A 24,798-nucleotide genomic window follows, 5' to 3' on the forward strand; every position below is an offset into this window, starting at 1 on the left:
AGGGCCTACGGGCACACGTGCGTGTGAGTCAGCCATCGGATATGTAAGGGCGGGCACACGTGCGTGTGAGTCAGCCATCGGATATGCAAGGGCCTACGGGCACACGTGCGTGTGAGTCAGCCATCGGATATGTAAGGGCGGGCACACGTGCGTGTGAGTCAGCCATCGGATATGCAAGGGCCTACGGGCACACGTGCGTGTGAGTCAGCCATCGGATATGCAAGGGCCTACGGGCACACGTGCGTGTGAGTCAGCCATCGGATATGCAAGGGCCTCACGGGCACACGTGCGTGTGAGTCAGCCATCGGATATGCAAGGGCCTCGGGCACGCGTGCGTGTGAGTCAGCCATCGGATATGCAGGGCCTACGGGCACACGTGCGTGTGAGTCAGCCATCGGATATGTAGGGCGGGCTGCGTGCGTGTGAGTCAGCCATCGGATATGTAGGCGGGCGGGCGTGCGTGTGAGTCAGCCATCGGATATGCAAGGGCCTGCGGGCACGCGTGCGTGTGAGTCAGCCATCGGATATGGCGGGCGGGCACACGTGCGTGTGAGTCAGCCATCGGATATGCAAGGGCCTTTCGGGCTGCGTGCGTGTGAGTCAGCCATCGGATATGCAAGGGCCTACGGGCTGCGTGCGTGTGAGTCAGCCATCGGATATGTAGGCGGGCGGGCACGCGTGCGTGTGAGTCAGCCATCGGATATGCAAGGGCCTCACGGGCACGTGCGTGTGAGTCAGCCATCGGATATGCAAGGGCCTGCGGCACTGCGTGCGTGTGAGTCAGCCATCGGATATGTAGGGCGGGCACGCGTGCGTGTGAGTCAGCCATCGGATATGCAAGGGCCTCACGGGCACACGTGCGTGTGAGTCAGCCATCGGATATGCAAGGGCCTCACGGGCACACGTGGTGTGAGTCAGCCATCGGATATGTAGGCGGGCACACGTGCGTGTGAGTCTGCCATCGGATATGTAGGGCGGGCACACGTGCGTGTGAGTCAGCCATCGGATATGCAAGGGCCTACGGGCTGCGTGCGTGTGAGTCAGCCATCGGATATGTAAGGCGGGCACACGTGCGTGTGAGTCAGCCATCGGATATGTAAGGGCCTCACGGGCTGCGTGCGTGTGAGTCAGCCATCGGATATGTAAGGGCCTACGGGCACACGTGCATGAGTCAGCCATCGGATATGTAAGGGCCTCTACGGGCTGCGTGCGCGTGAGTCAGCTATCGGATATGTAAGGGCCTCGCGGGACACGTGCGTGTGAGTCAGCCATCGGATATGTAAGGGCCTCACGGGCACACGTGCATGAGTCAGCCATCGGATATGTAAGGGACTGCCATGCGGTCCTACGGGCTGCGATGCGTGTGAGTCAGCCATCAGATACGTAAGGGACCGCCATGCGGTCCTGACATGTGCGTGTGAGTCGGCCATCGGACAAAACAAGACAACAAAGCATCCCGCTCTCTCTCCCTCCCGTGCGTCAGCGGCGATAGCTCGAAAGAACGCAACTTCTACCATACAATATTCCTGTCTATTTCTCTCTAACCATTGTTGGCTCGATTCATGTACAATCACAATCTTCATATATTTCCGATTTATACTTCTGCAATCTCTTGACCTGTTTTTTATTGAAATCAATTTTTCTGTTTACACGTCTAATTCTGGAAAATACATATATTTTTGCAAAGAAACACATGACATCAAATGGTAAGGCCACATGACATCGTATGGTAAGGCCACTCCAGCAAGTTTCATCTCGTCAGCAAGAGTACTTGCGCAATTGTTTTCCTTCTTTTAATTTTTGACCATGGACGGCTAAGAAGATTTCTCTCATCTTGCTTGATTGTGAAAAGAAAGTATCTGAGGGTACATGAAGACCAGCTCTGTTCATTGCATCTACCCGACACTTATTATCCGTAACGACACCAGACCTTTGTTTTTCTAATTCAGGATATTTTAATGAAAATTTTTAACTGTATAACCACCTATATACCTCAAAGATTCTTCTTCCTCGGTTACAGAACTGAGTGACGAACAGGCGTTTCATTAAGCTTTGCCTGTTTCAGTTACTTCAAGAATCTCATCACCTCCTTCCATCCATGGTTCTTGATTGAATTCATATCTCCTAAAATGAGACTAGTGAGACAAATTTCTAGAGCAATTTCCCTATCTTTGTCTGCAGTAGTTTTCCCCTGTGTAGATGAACTCTTGGACACTAATGTATTAGACAGGCAGTTTTAATTTTCATCGCATTTAGATTTTTTCACTTATCAAGGCTACTTCTTTCTCTAACAAATATTTTTTCAGTCTGTACTTGAAATTGACTGCATTGGGACGATCACGTGGCCTGCTCATCTGCCTAATGCAAGCAAATAAATGCTCCAGACTATCCTGAGTTAAGCCTCCTTGTTAGGATACAATTGACTTCATAAGACGTCTTAAGCATTTCAAACAGGCCTTTAAGAGAATAGCAAGACAGAATTATCCCTTTTTGAAATTGATAGAGATGCTTCTTTTCCGGCAATCCATTGACACGACCACTGAAACCTTTAATCATTCTCATTGTTGACATGATACCAATCATTTTGTTCACAACACTTGGCCGATACTGCAAATTTATGCCAAAAGCACGTTGGGTAGCTTTGTCGCTTTCATAGATGAAGAATTCACGCTTCAATATGGTAGTGATTCTCATTTCCAGGTCTCCGAAGCCCAACGTCAGACATTAACAAAGATACGGTTCTCATTTCCAGATACACATATTAGTGGTTCTCATCACTGACACTTTATCTTTCTCCTTTTAGCCAGATACAGTGATTTTCTTATTCATGTGACCAAATTGTGGAATGGTCTTCCCAATCAAGGAGCTGAATTGTTGAAGTTCAAACTTGGTCAAAGGCTTCCTTTGTTTCACTGATTTAATATGATTTTTTTCAGCGCTGTTGGTCTTATTTGCTCTCTCTTTCTCTTATAGGTTATTCTTTCCCCTAGGAGGGTAGTGCTGTCAGTGTACCTCAATCTGTGCATTGTAGGTAGGCATTACTGAAGGTTCTTTGCAGCATCCCTTTGGCCCCTAGCTCAACCTCTTTGATTCCTTTTGCCAGGCCTCCTTTTATTTTCTCTTTCTTCCATCTTACTTTCCACCCTCTGCCAACAATTGTTTCAACATTATTTTCAGTGCCGAATGACCTCATAGGTCCCAACGATTGGCCTTTGGCCTAAATTGTTTATTCCAATTCCAATTAAAGTTTATTCTTGATCTGGTTGTAAATCCACGCTGTTTCCTATTCTGGTGTCCCAGGGCTTGTCACATCCTGTGTGTATGTGTGTGTATATGTGTGAGTGTGCGTGTGTAATTAATATACAGACATAAATGTTACTTACATTTAAACCTGAGATAATCTAGTAGTCAGCTTCAGATATGTAAGTAGTTCTCAATTTCTTGCATTATTTTATCTCCTGTAGTCAGACTTTCAAGTATCTCATTTCTTGCAATTCATCTCCTGTAGTCAGACGCTGAAATAGTGAATGTCTCTCAGTTTCTTTGTTTACTTTCAGATTCTGGGCACAGGACTCCATCACTGCCTTCCTCATGGCATCACAGACACAGCCGCAAGTGTATGGCATTGAAGAAAAGAATCTGCTACGACTCATTTGTATTCACAAGAAAGTGACGACTCGAGTCCTATTATTTGTATTTCAAAATGGTTCACCTGACAGATCCGGATACTCCTCATTGCTAGACTACTACAAAGCCAAGGGAATTCAGGATTTTACAAGAGGACTCACTACTGCCCAGAAGGAAAAGGTCGACAATGACCGTGATGGGAAGTCATTCGACATTACGTTGTTGTACAAGTGCCTTCGCAATGGGAGTCATGGCCTGGCCAAGGACTGTGACAGCTGGAAAGAACGGGACAAAGAAAAAGCTGGCATAGAATCTCTCATAACCATTGTCAAAAATAAAAGGAATGAAATTGCTCATGATGACCACTCACCCCTCACGAACAAGTACCTCATTGATGAAGCAAATGAGATTAAAGACATCTTGAAAAGGATTCTGAAATTTAGTGGGAGATTTACGGCCTTGAACCAGGCATGATTAAACATGAGACTGATGTTGTGGAATCTGAAATTGAGAAGTATCTTTTTGGCGAGTTTGAAGCAAGTACATATGAAGAGTACAAGAAGGAGATGGTCTTTGAAGCCCTGTCAGACATAGTCAATGAAGAAGGCCTGAAGGAAGTACTTCAAAAATATGAAAAGGCTCATGAAAATGAAGTAAGCACTGTGAACCATTTAATTGAGGTCAAACTCCCTTTAAAACAAGTTTACACAGAGATGAAACTTAAAGGAGAGTTGCCATCTGGACAAGAGGTCAGTGTTTCATATGAGGATGTTTTGTGTGATCAGAGCTCTGAGAAGACAAATGATATCGTTGTAATAGATGGTGCAGCTGGTGTTGGGAAAACAACACTGACAAAGAAGGTTGTCTGTGACTGGAGGTTAAAGGAGGGTAACATGAAGTACCTCAACACGCATGATCTCTTGCTGAAAGCTGAGTGCAGAAACTCAGCCATAAAGTCATTTGAGGATTTACTATGTCACCTCATGCCGAAGGTTTCCACAAAATTGAAACCTGGTGATCTGAAAAAGGTGGTACTTGCTCAGAAGGTAATCATCATACTGGATGGTCTGGATGAACTGAATAACTCCTCAGCCAATTTGCTTAGGGAAATTCTTGACCTGAAGACACCATTTGGAATAACATTGCTGATTACAACAAGACCTGAGAAGCTAACTTATTTGCGCCAAACAGTGAATTCCCACAACTTGAAGCATATCCAGCTTTTGGGAATTCCTCTGGAAAGAAGGGATGATTTTGTTATCAAATACCACAGTGAAATTGCTAAGACATTTCCAAATGCACAAGATATAAAAGGCCTACTCAGCTATCTGAAAAGAACTGAACATCGCTTAGCTGACTTATGGAGGCTGCCATATAACCTTTCTCTGCTGAATATTTTATGGGCTTATGACTACATGAATCCCATCAAAATTAATACTGCCCCAGAACTGTATGGAGAGATCCTCAGATTGTACAAAAACAAACTGAAAGAAAGACTGCAAGTCAGTACACCAGCTGATGAATCTGTGTTGCACAGAAAGATTGATTACTTCTTATATGCTTTAAGTGAAGAATCCCTAAGAGGACTAATCAATGATCATATTAACCTGCCACAACAAGCCTATAAAAGACTGGAGGAAGTTTGCAGAAATATACAAGCTCCCATTAAAGAGATGATTAGTGCATTCCTTAAGCTTGTGCCAAGCGAAGATGTGATATACTCATTCCCACACAAAGGCCTCCAAGATTTTCTTGCAGCTTTGCACATATTTTACGAAATATCTGGGGAAAATCATGGATTTGACATAGACAAGATAATGAAAGAAGTAACTTCATGTCTTAATCACAACATTACTTCACCTCAGTTGAGTCACACCATTGTTAAGAAGGTAAAGGAGTATTAACAAAAAAGTACATGACCAGAAGAAGTGGTTTTAAAACATTTGTAGGATGCAAAACTCATACCATTCAGAATCTGTTACAAAAAATTCATGGCTCAACCCAGATTGAACTAGCAAAATTTGAAAACACATTATTTTGTCTGATAGGAATGTTCTATTCCGAAAAGGCCGAAATTGCTGAAGATGTAAAACTAGAAGCCTTGGAGCTCTTCCAGTCGGTTGGAATGAGAGACAGAGATTCGTGGATCAGAGTACTCAACTCTGTCAAGTGTGATGAGTTCACTGCTGCCTTCATCAGTAAGCAGCAAAAGCTTTTCAGTGGGAACATTCAGATAACAGATTCATCGGTGTCTGCCTACATTGCTCTCTTGAAATCTTTGAAGCACCCTTTTGAGGAGGCCAGTACAGTGAGGATTGACATTGCTATTGAGGAGAGCTATTGGGAGCTCATGAATTACTCTATTTAATCAATTCATTCCAAATGACAATTAAGAGACTACTTATGACACAGAGAAATTACAAAGAGTACATTGACATGTTAAAGAAACTCCCATCACCCCTGAAAGATGAAGGTGATATGGAACTGGACATCACTGTCGACGAAGACTTGTGCAACATCAGGGAACTACTAACTGAAGTAAAACAAGGCAAATTGAAAGTTACAGGGCTAAAAGTGCACGATCTTGTGGTTCGTGATTCCAATGTTGTGGAGTACATTGAAATGCTGAAATGCCTTCCACAAATGTCTCCAAATGCTAATCATAACATTGTCATAATTGATATCAAAGGTGATCTGAACAGAGCTGATGAACTCCTAGAACTCCTGGTGCGTCATCATTTTACAGTGAGGAAACTGCTGATTAATGACATTAATTTTGCACAATATACTGACGTACTGGGTAAGATGACCATGCCTTTTATAAATAAAGAAAAGTTAGAAATTGTTTTAAATGTAGATGAAGATTTACGGAAGCTCGCTACCCTAATGAACATCATCAAGAAAAACCAGTTTCAAGTTGGACTATTTAAAGTCAAAGATTTTATTATAGATGACACAAACTTTGGTGAATACATTTCAGCCTTCAAAGATATGCCAGCGCTCTCAAACCATGCAAATAAAACATGCATTGATATAGAGATTTCTGGAAACTTAGAAAGAAATAGTGATTTACTAAGCTTGATAAATCTCAATGGATTCACAGTTAGGCAATTTCTGGTAACTGAACATAATTTCATAGCGTACACAAAAATGTTAGAAGGAATGGCTACAACTTTCAAGTCAACAAGTAATGTTGAAATGCATTTAATTATTGATGAAGATATTTCTACCATCAGCAGACTGATAACAGAAATAGAGAAGAAATGCTTTCATATAAATAAACTCCAAGTGAGAGATTTTGAAATAACTGATTCGAATATCACTTCATGCCTCTTGATCCTTAGATCTTTGTCTTCACAATGCAGAAACGATGCTAAACCAAGTGTTATCATTGCTATCAAGAACAATTTAGAAATCAGTAATGGCTTGTTTCAGCTTATCAACACCCATAAAATCAATGTGAAGAGCATTTTAATAACAGACTTAAACTTTAAGAGCTATGTTTATGTACTGGAACATCTTTTGAAACCCGTGCAAGATACCAGTACTATAAATGTTGATATAGAGGTGACAGCCAGTCTCATAGATGTAATGGAGCTTCTGAAATATGTCAGACATCATGGGTTTCACTTGAGAAAATTTGGTGTTGAAAAGGGATGATTCTAATCAACACTCATAATGCAGAAGATTGTCTCTTGGCACTACAGTACTTGCCAAAGCTGGAGAAAAATGCCTATGAAGGAAAGGTTTATGTGTGCATAAATGAGATGACTCCAAGTACTGACACCATTCTTTACGAACTAGCAAGAAATGAATTCAAGGTTGTCCTATCCATTTACCACGACTTCAAGAACCCTATGGCACCAACAGCATCCACTGACATGCTAAACGTTCTCTTCGAAAAGTAAGAAAATCCTGAAGTTGTCGTGTGTTTGATTTTATCACAACAATACAGCTTTCCTTGGTACTAATTCAATTTATTCTAATGTTGGATTGAAAGAACTATAAACCCAAAGACAGGTAGAATATATTTCCAGGCAATAAATCCAATAAAATGGCTGAGACTTATGCTCCCTGGGTGGTGTGGCAAGATCAGGTTAGGTAGGTTAGATTATTTATCCTGCATCCTCTAGATGGTGGAAGAGACATTACAATAGGAGGTATGAGCCCACAACACTCTCCATTTTCGACCTCTCAGTTTATCAGTCTTGCTATCACAGTCAGATCTCACCCTACCCCTTCTCACTTATAGTCATTAATGCTATGCCCTATACTCCCTACAGAAACCTGTGTCGTTTACTGCAAATGATGAGGAGCAATTGTAATTCTTATTCAAATCTCTTGCACATCTTACTCGGCCAAAGATACTCACTGTGTGACCAAGTGGGTTACCAAGTAACCCACTTGGTCTCACAATGACTGTTGTCCTGCCACAGCCCCTTGCTTGAAATTTCATCAGCTCCTGGAATCTCTCAACTCTTCAGCTTTCTCAGTTCCCCTTTGCATCCTCCACGGTCATTTATTTATACTGTGTTGGCTAATCTACTAGAAATGAAACACTGGAGATGATATAGATGGCTGTTGTCCTTAAGAAAAAGCTGAAAAGCCAATTTTTTCTCAGGCAATGGTTTCAATTTCTTAACTATATATGTGTGTGTGTGTGTAAAGTTGTTCACCCTAAGAGGAAGCTGCTCCTTAAAAAGTAGAAGACAATGATCACTGCTACTTTCATACTCTAACTATTGAAATGTTGATGAATTCCTTGTGGAACTCCCACCTTTCTAGCTGTTTCTTACACCTTCACAAAGGCCTCATCAGGAATGAGTGGACATTGCTTAGAATCAAACGAAATGCAATTCATTCACTAATTCTGACTTGTTTCTATTCCCAACAGGGGTCGATTAGAGATGTATGTTGGGAGGATGTCAGGTGACCTGAGGCTTCCCCAGGCTCTGAAGACATTGTGGGCAAGTGTTCCTGATACTTCGGCCTACATTCAACTCCAGAAGTTTCTCAGGAGTGGACAACAGTTAAATTCTTTGTGTGAGTGCAATAATCTATCTATTTATCAATGCAGTGCATTCATGTATGGAATTTTAGTTGAAAAATTGTTATGCAAAGTGAAATGAACTTGTTCTCACCTTTGATTTTGTCTTCTCCCAGGTGTCTGTGCAAGCCTTAGTTTGGACCCAGAGAAAATTACGCCATTATTAGACCAGTACCTGTTATACCCTCTCTGCCTCTTCATCCCTGGGGTGACCTCTGTAGATGACATTCTGAAAGCTACTGAAATTGCCAGAAAGACCATACCCACCACATTATTCCAGTATGTAGCTATTGGGTTAATTCAACTACCAAATCCATAGGTGATGTAACAAATGATCTAAATTCTTGGGTTCTACTATAACTGCTATGCCAAGAGCTTATGTTGTCTTGGGTTTGTTGTTCTTTTACAATTTCTTTTCATATTTGTTTAGAATAACGATCACATGCAGTACATATTCATTTTTGTTGTGTACGACAATGATATTCAATGAAAAACAATGTCAATTTAGACTTGACTGCTCCCATCATGTGGTTAGCCTCTTCCTCATCATTACTGATACATGAATTTACACAAAGAAAAAACCTTTACACAAGCTTCAAAATGGTACTTAAGATCCCTTGGCCCAAGAATCTTCCTCTTGTCCATTTTTCCGTTTTACCGCCATTTTGTTGGATGTGCAGTTTTTTCTATTATCAGGCTAACTCTCCTTTTACCTCCCAACAGAGGGCCAGATTTTCTCCTGTTCCCACGGCTGAACCTAACGCAAGACAAAGAGGTCGACTGCTTCGTATCCAATATGGAAAGTCTGAGTGATATATACTCAATCATCGTTCCTAAGTCACTCAAGAAGTCAAAGAAATTCAGTAAAAAATGTCAGAGTCTCCAAATTACATGGTAAGTACCTTTGTCTCACCACAGTAGCATAATTGCTTTAACAAACAACAAATATGTTTCTGACTCTTGCTGATGAAAACATTGTTCATTCCAGGGGAATGCCACCCAAGTTAAAAGCTGGCGACCTTCCTGATGTGGATTCATTGTGAAATGACACTGCGACTAAAAAGTGCCTGGCATTGTAGTGTCAGTTGTTTTGGAAGGTGACTTAGGATTTCTCCTCTTGAAAGCTATATTCTTGGGCTCATATGCTCAGCATTGGAAGAGGACTTCGGGACGACACGTCAACATCCAGAAGATGGCTTTGCATAACGTTTTGTTCCAGAAGGTGACTTTAGATTATGATGATGCATATGTTCAGGAGGTGACTTTGGATAATGATATGTTAGGGCCAAAAGAAATCTTTGCATGATGTTATGTTTTGCCATAGAAGATGAGTTTAAAAAATGATACATTTATCTAAGGAGAATGACTTTGGTCGTGTTTAGCTCAGGCAGATGACCTTGAATCATGATATGTTTAGCTGCCCTAGGACCTGCTGGTTATCTTGGAATCTTAACTATGTGGAATTCATACCACTTGCATGAGACAAGACTCTCAGAGACTTATTGCAAGTGGGTAAAAGCTGCTCAGCTGGGAATTATTGGTCTGTCAGTGAAAATGTCATCAATTGTACTGGAAGAAGAACTCCAGGTTCTCCATGGTAATGAGTAACACCATATGGTCCTTGGTGAATACCCTACAAGGAATAAATGATTGATAACAAAAGTTGATCCTCAGTTGTTGATGTTTTATTAATCATTGGTGACTAATAATGTTAACTGATCCTTGGTGAACAATGCATGAATAATCCACAGATCTTTGTAGAGACATTCATCACTTTATTAATCACAGCCCTAAAAGACTGGTTAAATTTAAAGAATTCCAAGAATCTGTAAGAATTGACTGACAAAAAAATTACATCCCTGCCAAACCAAATGGCTATCATTAGAACCATATTCAACCGAATTTTAGAACAACGCTAAGCTCCCAAAATGTTTTTCCAGTCAGAATCCTTAAAGGAAAACAATAAAACTGGTGCCCAGATTCTAGATGCTTTAAATCAGGCTGTCCTTAAGCTATATTTTCCATTTTTCCAAGCTTGATTCTAACCTCAAATTTAACAGTTCCATTTAAATAAAAGTGAAGCAGCATCAAAAGGGACTTTCATTTCCTTACAAATAAACTGACCTGCATGGCACTGCAAGTGTGAGGCTATCCCTTTAGGAAGACTGTAAATACTAATCGTGGAAAATTGGTCCGTGGTGTAATCTGCAGGAACCCTGACACATTCGAGACATTCATGGCCTCGGTTACATTGCCAGACACACGACTATGGAGCAGATATCGTACCGCTTGGAGACTTTTTCTTTGCATTTGATATCTTAGTTAGGTCATCATGGTCTCTCTCTCTCTCTCTCTCTCTCTCTCTCTCTCTCTCTCTCTCTCTCTCTCTCTCTCTCGTGGTTATCCCATCAATTTACCAACATATTCGTTCGTTGGGTAAGTGGGTTTCCGTTTTCTTGGCCGCGAGGTCGAATCTCCGAGTGGCCAATGAAGAATATGAGGAATTTATTTCTGGCGATAGAAATTCATTTCTCGCTATAATGTGGTTCGGATTCCACAATAAGCTGTAGGTCCCGTTGCCAGGTAACGAATTGGTTCTTAGCCACGCAAAATAAATCTGATCCTTCGGGCCAGCCTGTAAGAGCCCCGACGCTGCCTCTTCCAAACACGTGTGTGTTCGTGTGTTCGTCAATCGTCATCATCGAAGTGGACAGGACAAAGCCAGCGTCTCGTTTTCTTTCTCTACAGGAACGCTACTTCAACCATACAATATTTCAGTCTGTTTCTCCCTAAGCATTGTTGTCTTGATGTATGTACAATCACCACTACTTGCATTGCCATGCAAGCATTCTAATCATGTACTCATAATGTTCCAACGAATCTTCTGTATCAAACTGTACTGTGTTTCTGTTTGTGTAGACGCCAAATGTCTCTCCATTTCACATTTATTATGCTACTGCATTGTATCCATTAATCTGTCTTGAATCTCAAGCAATTGGCCATATGTAGAATTTCCTGGCCTTTCCACTGATGTATGTTTCATCACTGTATGTTAATCATGTCTCTTGATGTCGCCATCTGTTTGTCTGCCGACAAACACAGATGTCTGAACCTTTTATATATCTCTGTTTTACCTGTCTGTGTGTAGACGCTACATTACCGCTCGCACGCGTCAATAACATCTTCCAAGATTCTGTACATTTATCTCAGTAAGGAACTACCAATAAACCAGTAAACACCCAGCCAGTATGTCGCTCATATCCCAGTCCTTACAAGCCCTCTCTAGGAGAGCTGTTTATCAGCTCAGTGGTCTGGTTTAACTAAGTATACTTACTTATTATTATTATTGTTATTGCTCCAACGGCAGTGAAAGCAATGTATATCAGTTTTTAAACAAAAAAGCACATTTACTCTCTCTCTCTCTCTCTCTCTCTCTCTCTCTCTCTCTCTCTCTCTCTCTCTCTCTCTCTCCGTTTCGTACCATTTTAGTTAACTTCGTAAGAATATATGGCGGCTTTGACCTTGACCAAAAACGCAGCACCCGAGTTTGTACATTTGACAGCGGTAAGTTACAGTTAGTTTTATCCCGATACTTCCTCGTTCTCATTAAATATCTGAGTGAGATGCTAATATCCCCTTCAGTTATCGAGTTTGATTGATATTGTATATAAAATAAACCTGTACACCCTCGATAGGGTTCATAAAAATGGTGCTTCGTGGCTGCCAAAAGTTTCCTAGAGTGGTACATAGCCTACCACAAGGACCAAAACTTACACTGACCGCAGAAAACGGTCGAGTCTGTAATGAAATCATATTTTTCTGAATGATTGTTTTTCAAAATGTAAGATAAGGCTGGGCAAAAATTCGAAAGGTATCCATTTTTGACAAATTTCCCATTTCGTATTTTAGTTAGTTTCGTGAGGTGTGGCCTTGACCAAAACGTACCCAAATGCTATATAAATACGTATCGTCACCGACGACGCCAAAGAGGGTGACGAAACAGCGACGCTTTCCTCATTAGACAAATCGGCAATTACTGCCTTTCTTGTGATTCTTTAAAAGAAAACTTCACGTACAGAAAAACATCAAAATAGTATTCATGGAGTACTGCTATTACTGATAAAAGCAGCATATGACAATAATAATTAAGACGATATGGCAGCGATTCCCTCACGAGTTGCCAAATGTGCGTTTATCCTAAGGCGATGGTGAGGAGAAAGGATTATAGCTCTGAGTCAGAGGCTCTCTCAGGGCCTTATGTTAGGACCTCTGTATTTTACAGTCTAATAGTTATGAGGACCTTTGTACTATGTAAATATAATAAAGGCCCCAAAAATGTATAATTTTAAAAAGAATACTAACGAGAAGTACAATGAACGAAAACCACATAAACAATGTAAAAAAAACATTACAAAATTAATCTACACAACTTATTATTTTCATTTCTTAAAGGGAGGAGAGAGAAAGAGAGAATTAACTGGAATTTGTTAACATTTAAGTTTGACTTAATTTTTGCTCACTTGTCCTCATGCATGACACTAAGACTACGTTATCATTTCCTAAAGAAGCTTTATCTCTGAACTCTGTTGTTTACAAGAAAAGGAGAGCCAGGAAATACCATGGCAGATCATGACAGGTCAAGGTCAAAGGAAGAAAAGGGTCAGCCATTCACGGTCACTTTCCCTTTCTCTCTTTGCCTCTTTCTCATCTGCCCCTCAATGGGCCAAAGATCATCCTAGTTCTGTGTGGACATTTATTCTTGAAGTTGATTCTTAGGCATTTTCTGTTTTTACTTGTCCTTTTCTTATTTCTGTACCTTATCATTGAAATACTATCTAGTTACCATAGTAGTAAAGACAAAAATGCAAAATCCAAGTAATATGAATTACGGCATTCAAGCATTCTGTTCCGTACACATCAACTTTCTCAGTTTCAGCTTCAAGGTCTCTGAATAGGATACTTGCTCAGCAGATCTCTAAAGAAAGTTTTCTGTCATGTGGCTGCTGGAGGCGACCATAGTCTCCAGTCACATTTGTTAGCATGTCATTATCATTCAGCTTTGCGTTAGTCTTAGTTTTATCGGCAACGATGGCCATATCTTTGCCTATCAGCAGATCTCTAAAGAAAGTTTTCTGTCATCTGGCTGCTGGAGGCGACCATAGTCTCCAGTCACATTTGTTAGCATGTCATTATCATTCAGCTTTGCGTTAGTCTTAGTTTTATCGGCAACAATGGCCATATCTTTGCCTATCAGCAGATCTCTAAAGAAAGTTTTCTGTCATCTGGCTGCTGGAGGCGACCATAGTCTCCAGTCACATTTGTTAGCATGTCATTATCATTCAGCTTTGCATTAGTCTTAGTTTTATCGGCAACGATGGCCATATCTTTGCCTATCAGCAGATCTCTAAAGAAAGTTTTCTGTCATCTGGCTGCTGGAGGCGACCATAGTCTCCAGTCACATTTGTTAGCATGTCATTATCATTCAGCTTTGCGTTAGTCTTAGTTTTATCGGCAACGATGGCCATATCTTTGCCTATCAGCAGATCTCTAAAGAAAGTTTTCTGTCATCTGGCTGCTGGAGGCGACCATAGTCTCCAGTCACATTTGTTAGCATGTCATTATCATTCAGCTTTGCGTTAGTCTTAGTTTTATCGGCAACGATGGCCATATCTTTGCCTATCAGCAGATCTCTAAAGAAAGTTTTCTGTCATCTGGCTGCTGGAGGCGACCATAGTCTCCAGTCACATTTGTTAGCATGTCATTATCATTCAGCTTTGCGTTAGTCTTAGTTTTATCGGCAACGATGGCCATATCTTTGCCTATCAGCAGATCTCTAAAGAAAGTTTTCTGTCATCTGGCTGCTGGAGGCGACCATAGTCTCCAGTCACATTTGTTAGCATGTCATTATCATTCAGCTTTGCGTTAGTCTTAGTTTTATCGGCAACGATGGCCATATCTTTGCCTAACAACAAACTTCCAAGTCTGTATTTGAAGTCTGGTGGGTTTGGATGATCATAAGGACCATTCATTTGTCTGATGAGCCCAAACAAATGCTCTAAACAATCCTGATTCAGTCTCCGAGTTAACAGGTAATCTAACTTGAAGGAGTCTTTCGACATATTGAACAGACCGATCGCCAATTTTGAAGAAAGTATGACACATTTCTGAAATTTATAAAGGCACCTGGTCTTTAGAGATTTAACTTTCATTGCATACATGCAATCAATAATTTTATACAGGATTTCTGTTTGTTGTTCCATGCATATCCCAAAAACATTGCACATTTTTGTGTCCTCATATTCATGATTCGGGTTCATTACATCGAACCGGTCATTGATAAGCACTATGCAATCAGATGCATGCACCTGGGTGAATCCAGGTGCTCTGGCCCACACTACTTCAGTAGACTGATGAGTCATCGATAATCCCTTGAGTGGCTGACTTGCTGTATGCGGGTCTGTCACAATCCGAGAGTTACCTTCGAGAAATGGAAACATGTCAGCAGTGTAAGGAGATTAGGGTACGCCTTTTTGACCGACCTTAGTGGATCACCTATAGTGTTGCCATAAGAGTTGCTATAAGTCATTCATGGCCCATTCAAGTGTTTAGTACGTTTCTGCACCAATTTTGTTCAAATATTGTGGCCCGAAGTAATAGTACTCGTATGATCCGAATCAGGGAGTTTGATATACAGGTACTGTGGATCAAAAGAGCTTATCCGTCCAGAGAGAGTTAAAGAATATTTGAACAGCAGAGTCATTCCTTTCTCAGCACGTAAGTATGGGTGCTCCAACCTACATACGAATAAACCTGCTTGCCCCCAAATATCTGTTCCTGCTGTAAAGATATCCATAATTTATCTATTCTTGGTGTTCTGTGATACTTTTTAACATCATAAGACAGCTTCTTTTGATTGCGAAGACTTCTTCCCAATCAAAAATTAAGGAAATTGCCTCTAGGCGTTGCTTGCAGTCAACTTCACACGTGATTTGTAGCTGTTTATTGCTTTCTGTTCTTGATCTCAGTTCTTTTGACATAAAAACTTTATCAGTGCCTTTTTACTAGACTTCCTTTCATATTCTCTTTCTTCCATCTTACTTTCCACCCTCTGCCAACAATTTGGCCTAAATTTTCTATTTTATTTCCAATTATAGTTTATCCTTTATCTCTCTGTATATCCATGCTGTTTCCTATTCTGGGGTGCCAAGGCTTGTCTTATTCTGTGTGTGTAAATGTGTGAGTATGTACAGTATGTGTAAGTAATATATAAAGATAAATGTTACTTGTATTCAAACCTGAGATAATCTACTTGTCAGATTCAGATATAAAAGCAGTTCTCAATCTCTTGCTCTACTTTACCGCTTGTAGTCAGACTTTCAAGTATCTCATTTCTGGCAATTCATCCCCTGTAGTTAGACTCTGAAATAGCGAATATACCTCAGTTTCTTTATTTACTTTCAGATTCTGGACACAGGACTTCATTACTGGCTTCTTCATGGCATCACAGACACGGTCACAAGTGTATGGCACTGAAGATAAGAATCTGCTACGACTCATTTGTATTCACAGGAAAGTGACGACTCGAGTCCTATTGTTTGTGTTTCAGAATGGTTCACCTGATAGATCCAGATACTTGTCATTGCTAGACTACTACAAAGCCAAGGGAATTCAGGATTTTACAAAAGGACTCACTAATGCCCAGAAGGAAAAGATCAAGAATGACTGCGATGGGGAGTCATTCGACATTACTCTGTTGTACAAGTGCCTTCGCAATGGGAGCCATGGCCTGGCCAAGCGCTGTGACAGCTGGAAAGAACGAGACAAAGAAAAAGCTGGCATAGAATCTCTCATAACCATTGTCAAAAATAAAAGGAATGAAATTGCTCATGATGACCACTCACCCCTCACGAACAAGTACCTCATTGACGAAGCAAATGAGATTGAAGACATCTTGAAAAGGATTCTGAAATTTAGTGGGGAGATGTACGGCCTTGAACCAGGCATGATTAAACATGAGACTGATGTTGTGGAATCTAAAATTCAGAAGTATCTTAATGGTGAGCTTGAAGCAAGTACATATGAAGAGTACAAGAAGGAGATGCTCTTTGAAGCCCTGTCAGACATAGTCAATGAAGAAGGCATGAAGGAAGTACTTCAGCAATATGAAAAGACTCATGAAAATGAAGTAAGCACTGTGAACCATTTAATTGAGGTCAAACTCCCTTTAAAAGAAGTTTACACAGAGATGAAACTTAAAGGAGAGTTGCCATCTGGACAAGAGGTCAGTGTTTCATATGAGGATGTTTTGTGTGATCAGAGATCTGAGAAAACAAAAGATATCATTGTAATAGATGGTGCAGCTGGGGTTGGGAAAACAACACTGACAAAGAAGGTTGTCTGTGACTGGAGATTAAAGGAGGGTAACATGAAGTACCTCAACACGCATGATCTCTTGCTGAAAGCTGAGTGCAGAAACTCAGCCATAAAGTCATTTGAGGATTTACTATGTCACCTCATGCCGAAGGTTTCCACAAAATTGAAACCTGGTGATCTGAAAAGGTGGTACTTGCTCAGAAGGTAATCATCATACTGGATGGTCTGGATGAACTGAATAACTCCTCAGCCAATTTGCTTAGGGAAATTCTTGACCTGAAGACACCATTTGGAATAACATTGCTGATCACAACAAGACCTGAGAAGCTAACTTATTTGCGCCAAACAGTGAATTCGCACAACTTGAAGCATATCCAGCTTTTGGGAATTCCTCTGGAGAGAAGGGATGATTTTGTTATCAAATACCACAGTGAGATTGCTAAGACATTTCAAAATGCACAAGATATAAAAGGCCTACTCAGCTATCTGAAAAGAACTGAACATCGTTTAGCTGACTTATGGAGGCTGCCATATAACCTTTCTCAGCTGAATATATTATGGGCTTATGACTACATGAATCCCATCAAAATTAATACTGCCCCTGAACTGTATGGAGAGATCCTCAGATTGTACAAAAACAAACTAAAAGAAAGACTGCAAGTCAGTACACCAGCTGATGAATCTGTGTTGCACAGAAAGATCGATTACTTCTTGTATGCTTTAAGTGAAGAATCCCTAAGAGGACTAATCAATGATCACATTAACCTGCCACAACAAGCCTATAAAAGACTGGAGGAAGTTTGCAGAAATATACAAGCTCCCATTAAAGAGATGATTAGTGCATTCCTTAAGCGTGTTCCAAGCGAAGATGTGATATACTCATTCCCACACAAAGGTCTCCAAGATTTTCTTGCAGCTTTGCACATATTTTACGAAATATCTGGGGAAAATCATGGATATGACATAGACGAGATAATGAAAGTAGTAACTTCGAGCCTTAATCACAACAGCATTCCACTTCAGGTAAGCCACACTATTGTGGAGGTGGTAAAGGAAGAATTAAAAACAAGGTGTATGACCAGAATTGGTTTTAAAACATTTGTAGGACACAAAACTCATATCATTCAGAATTTGTTACAAAAAATTCATGGCTCAACCCAGATTGAATTAGCAAAATTTGAAAACACATTATTTTGTCTTATAGGGATGTTTCATTCTGAAAAGGCCGAAATTGCTGAAGATGTAAAACTAGAAGCCTTGGAGCTCCTCCAGTTGACTGGAATGAGAGACAAAGATTCATGGATCAGAGTACTCAACTCTGTCAAGTGTGATGAGTTCACTGCTGCCTTCATCAGTAAGCAGCAAAAGCTTTTCAGTGGGAACATTCAGATAACAGATTCATCAGTGTCTGCCTACATTGCTCTCTTGAAATCTTTGAAGCGCCCTTTCGAGGAGGCCAGTACAGTGAGGATTGACATTGCCATTGAGGGAGAGCTACTGGGAGCTCATGAATTACTCTATTTAATCAATTCGTTCCAAATGACGATTAAGAGACTACTTATGACACAGAGAAATTACAAAGAGTACATTGACATGTTAAAGAAACTCCCATCACCCCTGAAAGATGAAGGTGATATGGAACTGGACATCACTGTCGACGAAGACTTGTGCAACATCAGGGAACTACTAATTGTGGTAAAACAACGCAAATTGAAAGTTACAGGGCTAAAAGTGCACAATCTTGAGGTTCGTGATTCCAATGTCATGGAGTACATTGAAATGCTTAAATGCCTTCCACAACTGTCCCCAGATGCTAATCATAACATTGTCATAATTGATATCGTTGGTGTTCTGAACAGAGCTGATGAACTCCTAGAACTGCTGGTGCTTCATCATTTCACAGTGATGAAACTGCTGATTAATGACAATAATTTTGCACAATATATTGACGCACTGGGTAAGATGACCGTGTTTTTTAGAGATAAAGAAAAGCTAGAAATCATTTTAAATGTAGATGAAGATTTACAGAAGCTCGCTGCCCTAATGAACATCATCAAGAAAAACCAGTTTCAAGTTGGACTATTTAAAGTCAAAGATTTTATTATAGATGACACAAACTTTAGTGAATACATGTCAGCCTTCAAAGATATGCCAGCGCTCTCAAACCAGGCAAATGAAACATGCATTGATATTGACATTACTGGAAACTTAAAAGGAACTGAAGATTTACTAAGCTTGATAAATCTCCATGGATTCATGGTTAGGCAATTTCTGGTAACTGAACATAATTTCATAGCCTATACAGTAATGTTAGAAGGAATGGCTACAACCTTCAAGTCAGCAAGTAACGTTGAAATGCATTTAATTATTGGTGAAGATATTTTGACCATCAGCAGACTGATAACAGAAATAGAGAAGAAACGCTTTCATATAAATAAATTCCAAGTCAGAGATCTTGAAATAAATGATTCGAATATCACTTCGTGCCTCTTGATCCTGACATCTTTGTGTCAACTATGTAGAAACGATGCTAAACCAAGTGTTATCATTGCCATCGAGAACAATTTAGAAATCAATAACGGCTTGTTTCAGCTTATCAGCACCCATAAAATCAACATGAAGAGCATTTTAATAACAGACTTAAACTTTAAAAGCTATGTTTATGTACTGGAACATCTTTTGAAACCAGCGCAAGATACCAACACTACAAACGTTGATATACAGGTGACAGCCAGTCTCATAGATGTAATGGAGCTTCTGAAATGTATCAGACATCATGGGTTTCATTTGAGAAAATTTAGTGTTGAAAAGGGAATGATGCTGATCAACACTCATAATGCAAAAGATTATCTCTTGGCACTACAGTACCTGCCAAAGCTGGAGAAAAATGCCTATGAAGGACAGGTTTCTGTGTACATAGATCAGATGACTTCAAGAACTGACACCATTCTTCACGAACTAGTAAGAAATGAATTTACGGTTTTCCTAGACCTATACCACGACTTCAAGAACCCTATGGCACCAACAGCATCCACTGACATGCTAAACGTTCTCTTTGAAAAGTAAGGAAATCCTGCAGTTGTTGTGTTTGATTTTATCACAACAGTACAGTTTTCCTTGATATTAATTCAGTTTATTCTTATACTGAAATGTAAGAACTATGAACCCAAAGACATGTAGAATATATTTTCAGGAGATAAATCCAATAAAATGGCTGAGACTTATGCTCCCAGGTTGGTGTGGCAAGATAGGTTAGTTAGCAAAATCCCTTAGACGGTGGAAGGGTCGTTACAATAGTTGGTCTGAGCCCACAACACTTTCCATTTCGACCCCTCAATTTATTTGTCTTGTTAATACAATCAAAGCTCACTGTACTTCTCCTCAGTTATTGTCATTAATGTTATGTCCCTATATTTCTTGCAGAAACCTGTTATGTTTACTGCAAATGTTGAGGAGCAATTATAATTCTTATTCAAATCTATTGCACATCTTACTCGGCCAAAGACACTTACATAACTTGGTCACCCACTCAGTCACACAGTCACCATTGTCATGGCACAGCCTCTTGCTTGAAATTTCATCAGCTCATGGGATCTCTCAACTCTTCAATTTTTTTCAGTTCCCCTTTGCATCCTCCACAGTCATTTATTTATACTGTGTTGGCTAATATAAGGAAAAGAAACAATGATGATATAGGTGGCTGTTGTGCTGCTCCCTTAAAAAATGCAAGACAAAGATTTCTGCTGCTTTCATACTCAAATAATTGAAATGTCGATGAACCCCCGCGCAAAAAATCTCACCTTACACCTACACTAAAGGCTCACCAGAAATGAGTGGATATTGCTTAGAATCAAATAAAATACAATTCATTCGCCAATTCTGGTAACCTAATTCCATCCCCGACAGGTGTCGAGTAGAGAAGTATGTTGGGAGGATGTCAGGTGACCTAAGGCTTCCTCAGACACTGGAAACATTGTGGGCAAGTGTCCCTGATACTTCTGCCTGCATTCAGCTCCAAAACTTTCTCAAGGATCGACATCAGTTATATTCTTTTTGTGAGTGCACGGTCTATCTCTTTACCTCTACAGTGTAATCACGTATGGAATTTAAGTTTTAAAATGACTCTGCAAAGTGAAATGAACTTGTTCTCACTTTCGATTCTGTATTCTCTCAGGTATCTGTGTAAGCCTTAATTTGGACCTTGAGAAAATTACGCCATTAATAGAAACATTCCTGATGTTCTGCCTCTACATCCCTGGGGTGACCTCTGAGGAGGATGTTCTGAAAGCTACTGAAATTGCCATAAAGTTTGCACCCATCTCAGGTTTCCAGTATGTAGCTTTTGGGTTAATTCAACTACAAAATCCAGAGGTGATATAACCAGTGACCTAAATTCTTTGGTTCCTCCATAACTGCTATGCCAAGACCTTCTACTGCCTTGGGGTTGTTGTTCTTTTACAATTTTTCTTTTCATATTTGTTTAGAATAACGATAACATTGGGTGTTTACTCATTTTTGTCGTGTGCAACAGTGATATTCAATGAGCAACAAACAATGTCAATTCAGACTTGACATCTACCAGCATGGGGTTAGCCTCTTCTTCACCATTGCTGATTCATAAGTTTACACAAAGAAGAAGCCTTTATACAAGCTTCAAAATGGCACTTAACATCCCTTAGTCCAAGATTCATCCTCTTGTCCTTTTTTTCCGTTTTACCCCATTTTGTTGGATGTGCAGTTTCTTCTATTATCAGGCTAACTCTCCTTTTACCTCCCAACAGAGGGCCAGATTTTCTCCTGTTCCCACGGTTGAACCTAACGGAAGACCAAGAGGTCGACTGCTTCGTATCCAATATGAAACGTCTGAGTGATATAAAGTCAATCATCCTTCCTAAGTCACTCAAGAAATCACAGAAATTCAATGAAAAATGTCAGGGTCTCAATATTGTATGGTAAGTACCTCTGTCTCACTGGCATAATTGCTTTAACAAAAAACCAAATATGTTTCTGACTCTTACTGATGAAAACATTGTTCATTCCAGGGGAATGCCTCACTATTTAGGATCTAGCACCATTCCTGATGTGGATTCATGGTGAAATGACGTGCAACTAAGAAGTCAGCTGTTCTGGATGATGACTTTGGATTTCTCCTCTTGAAAGCTATATTCTTGGGCTCATGATATGCTCAGCATTGGAAGGGGACTTCAGGACGACACGTCAACATCCAGAAGATGGCTTTGCATAACGTTTTGTTCCAGAAGATGACTTTAGATTATGGTAATGTTTATGTCCAGGAGATGACTTTGGATAATGATATGTTAGGGCCAGAAGATGTCTTTGGTTGGTGTTATGTTTTTCCATGGAAAGTGACTTTGGAAAATGATGCATTTAGCCAAGGAGGATGACTTTGGTTGTGTTTAGCTCTGGCAGATGACCTTGAATCATGATATGTTTAGCTGCCCTAGGACCCGCTGGTCATCTTGGAGTCTTAACTATGTGGAATTCATTCCACTTGAATGAGACAAGACTCTGTCAGAGACCTATTCCAAGTGGGTACAAGGTGCTCAGCTGGGAATCGTTGGTCTGTCAGTGAAAATGTCATCAGCTGTCCTTGAAGAAGAGCTGTAGGCTCTCCTTGGTAATCTGTATCACTAAGTGGTCCTTGGTGAATGCCCTGCAGGGACTACTTGAGTGATAATAAAAACTGATCCTTAGTGAATGATGTTTTATTAATCTTTGATTATTATTAACATTAACTGATCATTGTGAATAATGTATAAATAATCCTCAGTGATTTGTAGTATTCATAACTGATCGTTTGGGAATGATGAGATTATACACTCTTCAAGAAGGCAAAAACATCCCATAAATTAAGTAATCTGAAGTAATCTTTGATGATTACCAACATTAACTTAACCCTTGCAAGTTATAACATTGGCATATCCTTGGTAGATCATTGCAGAAGGATCCCTGATTAAAGAAATTCATTCTGACTTATCCATAGGAATGAAAAACATTCACTGATCACTGATGAAAAAGAACGCTGTGTATTCTCGGTGGAAAGTCATCTGAATGTGAACTACGCTGCCTATAACCCTCAGTCGGGAGAGAGTATCAGTCCACTGATACCTTCCAGTATCCATGAATGTTGAGCGTCTTATCCGTCTGAGCGAGATGTCAAAGTTTTCTAGTCAAAGAAGGAAGAAGTTTTGTCTGGATTACTTTCCGGTACTTTGATTGGATTTGTCCTTCGTGGGATAGGCTTTGAAATGTCCTTTTCTTTTCCATTTTTATTTGTTTGTTAATTCATTAATTATTTTTTTTTTTTTTTAATAAGTGGGATCTCTTCTTTCTGTATTTCCCATTACCTTCTCTTGCTACTTCCTAATGAACACCATAATATTCTTTGGAAGTTTGAATTTCGAGTCAATGCCTCCTTTGGTGGGCTTGCTCCATATGAATAGGGTTCTTCATCTTCTGAATAACATCGATGATAATAATAACAGCAATACTGATGCAGGGTTGATGACTCTGTCTACCTCTGCTAGGATAGGGGATGTGGTTGATTTGGTGTGTGTGTTTATGTGTGTGTGTGTGTGTTTGTATGTTGTGTATGTGTGTGTGTGTGTACTCTTAGGTTTGTGTTCTCTGGATATCCCAAGACCAAGGGGACGCTTCTTGATGAAAATCGATGAAAAAATTCATGATATTCTTACTTATGGTAAGTTTGGTTTAACTTTTGTGAAATTATTTCAGTGCAGCTCGCCATTTCCTCGACCTAGGCAAGTTTCTATGTACATTTGCATACTAGTGTAAATAGTGTAAGATATAAACCTTCGATTAGTTACTGAGTAATATAAATAACGATGCAAATAATAATTTTTTGTAAGATTACAAAGAAGAGAAAATATATCCCATTTTCTGAAAGGAAATTGCTTTTCTTAATCCTTTATCTTGTAAACAAAGGCAAATTAATGTTTTGTCGTGACACACACACACACACACACATATATATATAGGGAGAGTGAGTCTTTCACTATACTCCTTTGCCTTTTTCAAATCCTGGGAGTGAGGCTGCTAGCCCTACGTCCTCCTCCATTCCAGTTGCAATATACCACAATCAACTAACTACCTGTCTTGCTAAGGACAGAGCTCCAGGTATTTCCCTGGTGGGGCAATTGTCTTAACCACTAAGTTACACACGGAAGTAAAGTGTGGAGATTGGTGAAAGCTTTCCTAACACTAGTAAGCGATGCACTTTGAGTTAGGCGTCTTGATGTGCTACTGGTGAGGTTCCCGTGTAAGTGTATGAATAATAATAATAATAATAATAATAATAATAATAATAATAATAATGGTGATGAAATTCAGTGGTGTAAGTGTAAATATATATATATATATATATATATATATATATATATATATATATATATATATATATATATATATATATGTATATATATACTGTATATATTTCTAAGGTATTTTCATACTTACACCCTGTGGATTTCTTCTTCATTCTAGTGACTCGTGCTATTATGAGATTTCAGAGAATATAATAATAATAATAATAATAATAATAATAATAATAATAATAATAATAATAATAATAATAATAATAATAATAATATATGAGTCACAGCAATAATGATAAGCTTTAGAAGGTAATATTCAATAAAGACACCTTCATCCAACAACGTATGTTCGGACATGTCTGCTACATATGCTTGCTTCCCAAACTGATAAGTAAA

The 24,798-nt window shown here is 39.8% G+C and overlaps 1 protein-coding gene across 1 annotated transcript; it reads left to right on the forward strand.

The window, feature by feature from the left end:
* Positions 1 to 16,041: 16,041 nt before the first annotated feature.
* LOC136856171 (uncharacterized) lies at positions 16,042 to 23,893 on the forward strand. Its single transcript, XM_067133839.1, is given in 6 exon segments — positions 16,042 to 17,232; positions 17,235 to 20,109; positions 20,954 to 21,102; positions 21,222 to 21,378; positions 21,829 to 21,999; positions 22,090 to 23,893. Coding segments are annotated over 6 exon segments (4,470 nt in total). The 5' UTR covers positions 16,042 to 16,169; the 3' UTR covers positions 22,145 to 23,893.
* The last annotated feature ends 905 nt before the right edge of the window (positions 23,894 to 24,798 follow it).

This window comes from Macrobrachium rosenbergii, chromosome 34 (assembly GCF_040412425.1).
Source record: "Macrobrachium rosenbergii isolate ZJJX-2024 chromosome 34, ASM4041242v1, whole genome shotgun sequence".
Lineage (NCBI taxonomy): Eukaryota > Metazoa > Arthropoda > Malacostraca > Decapoda > Palaemonidae > Macrobrachium > Macrobrachium rosenbergii.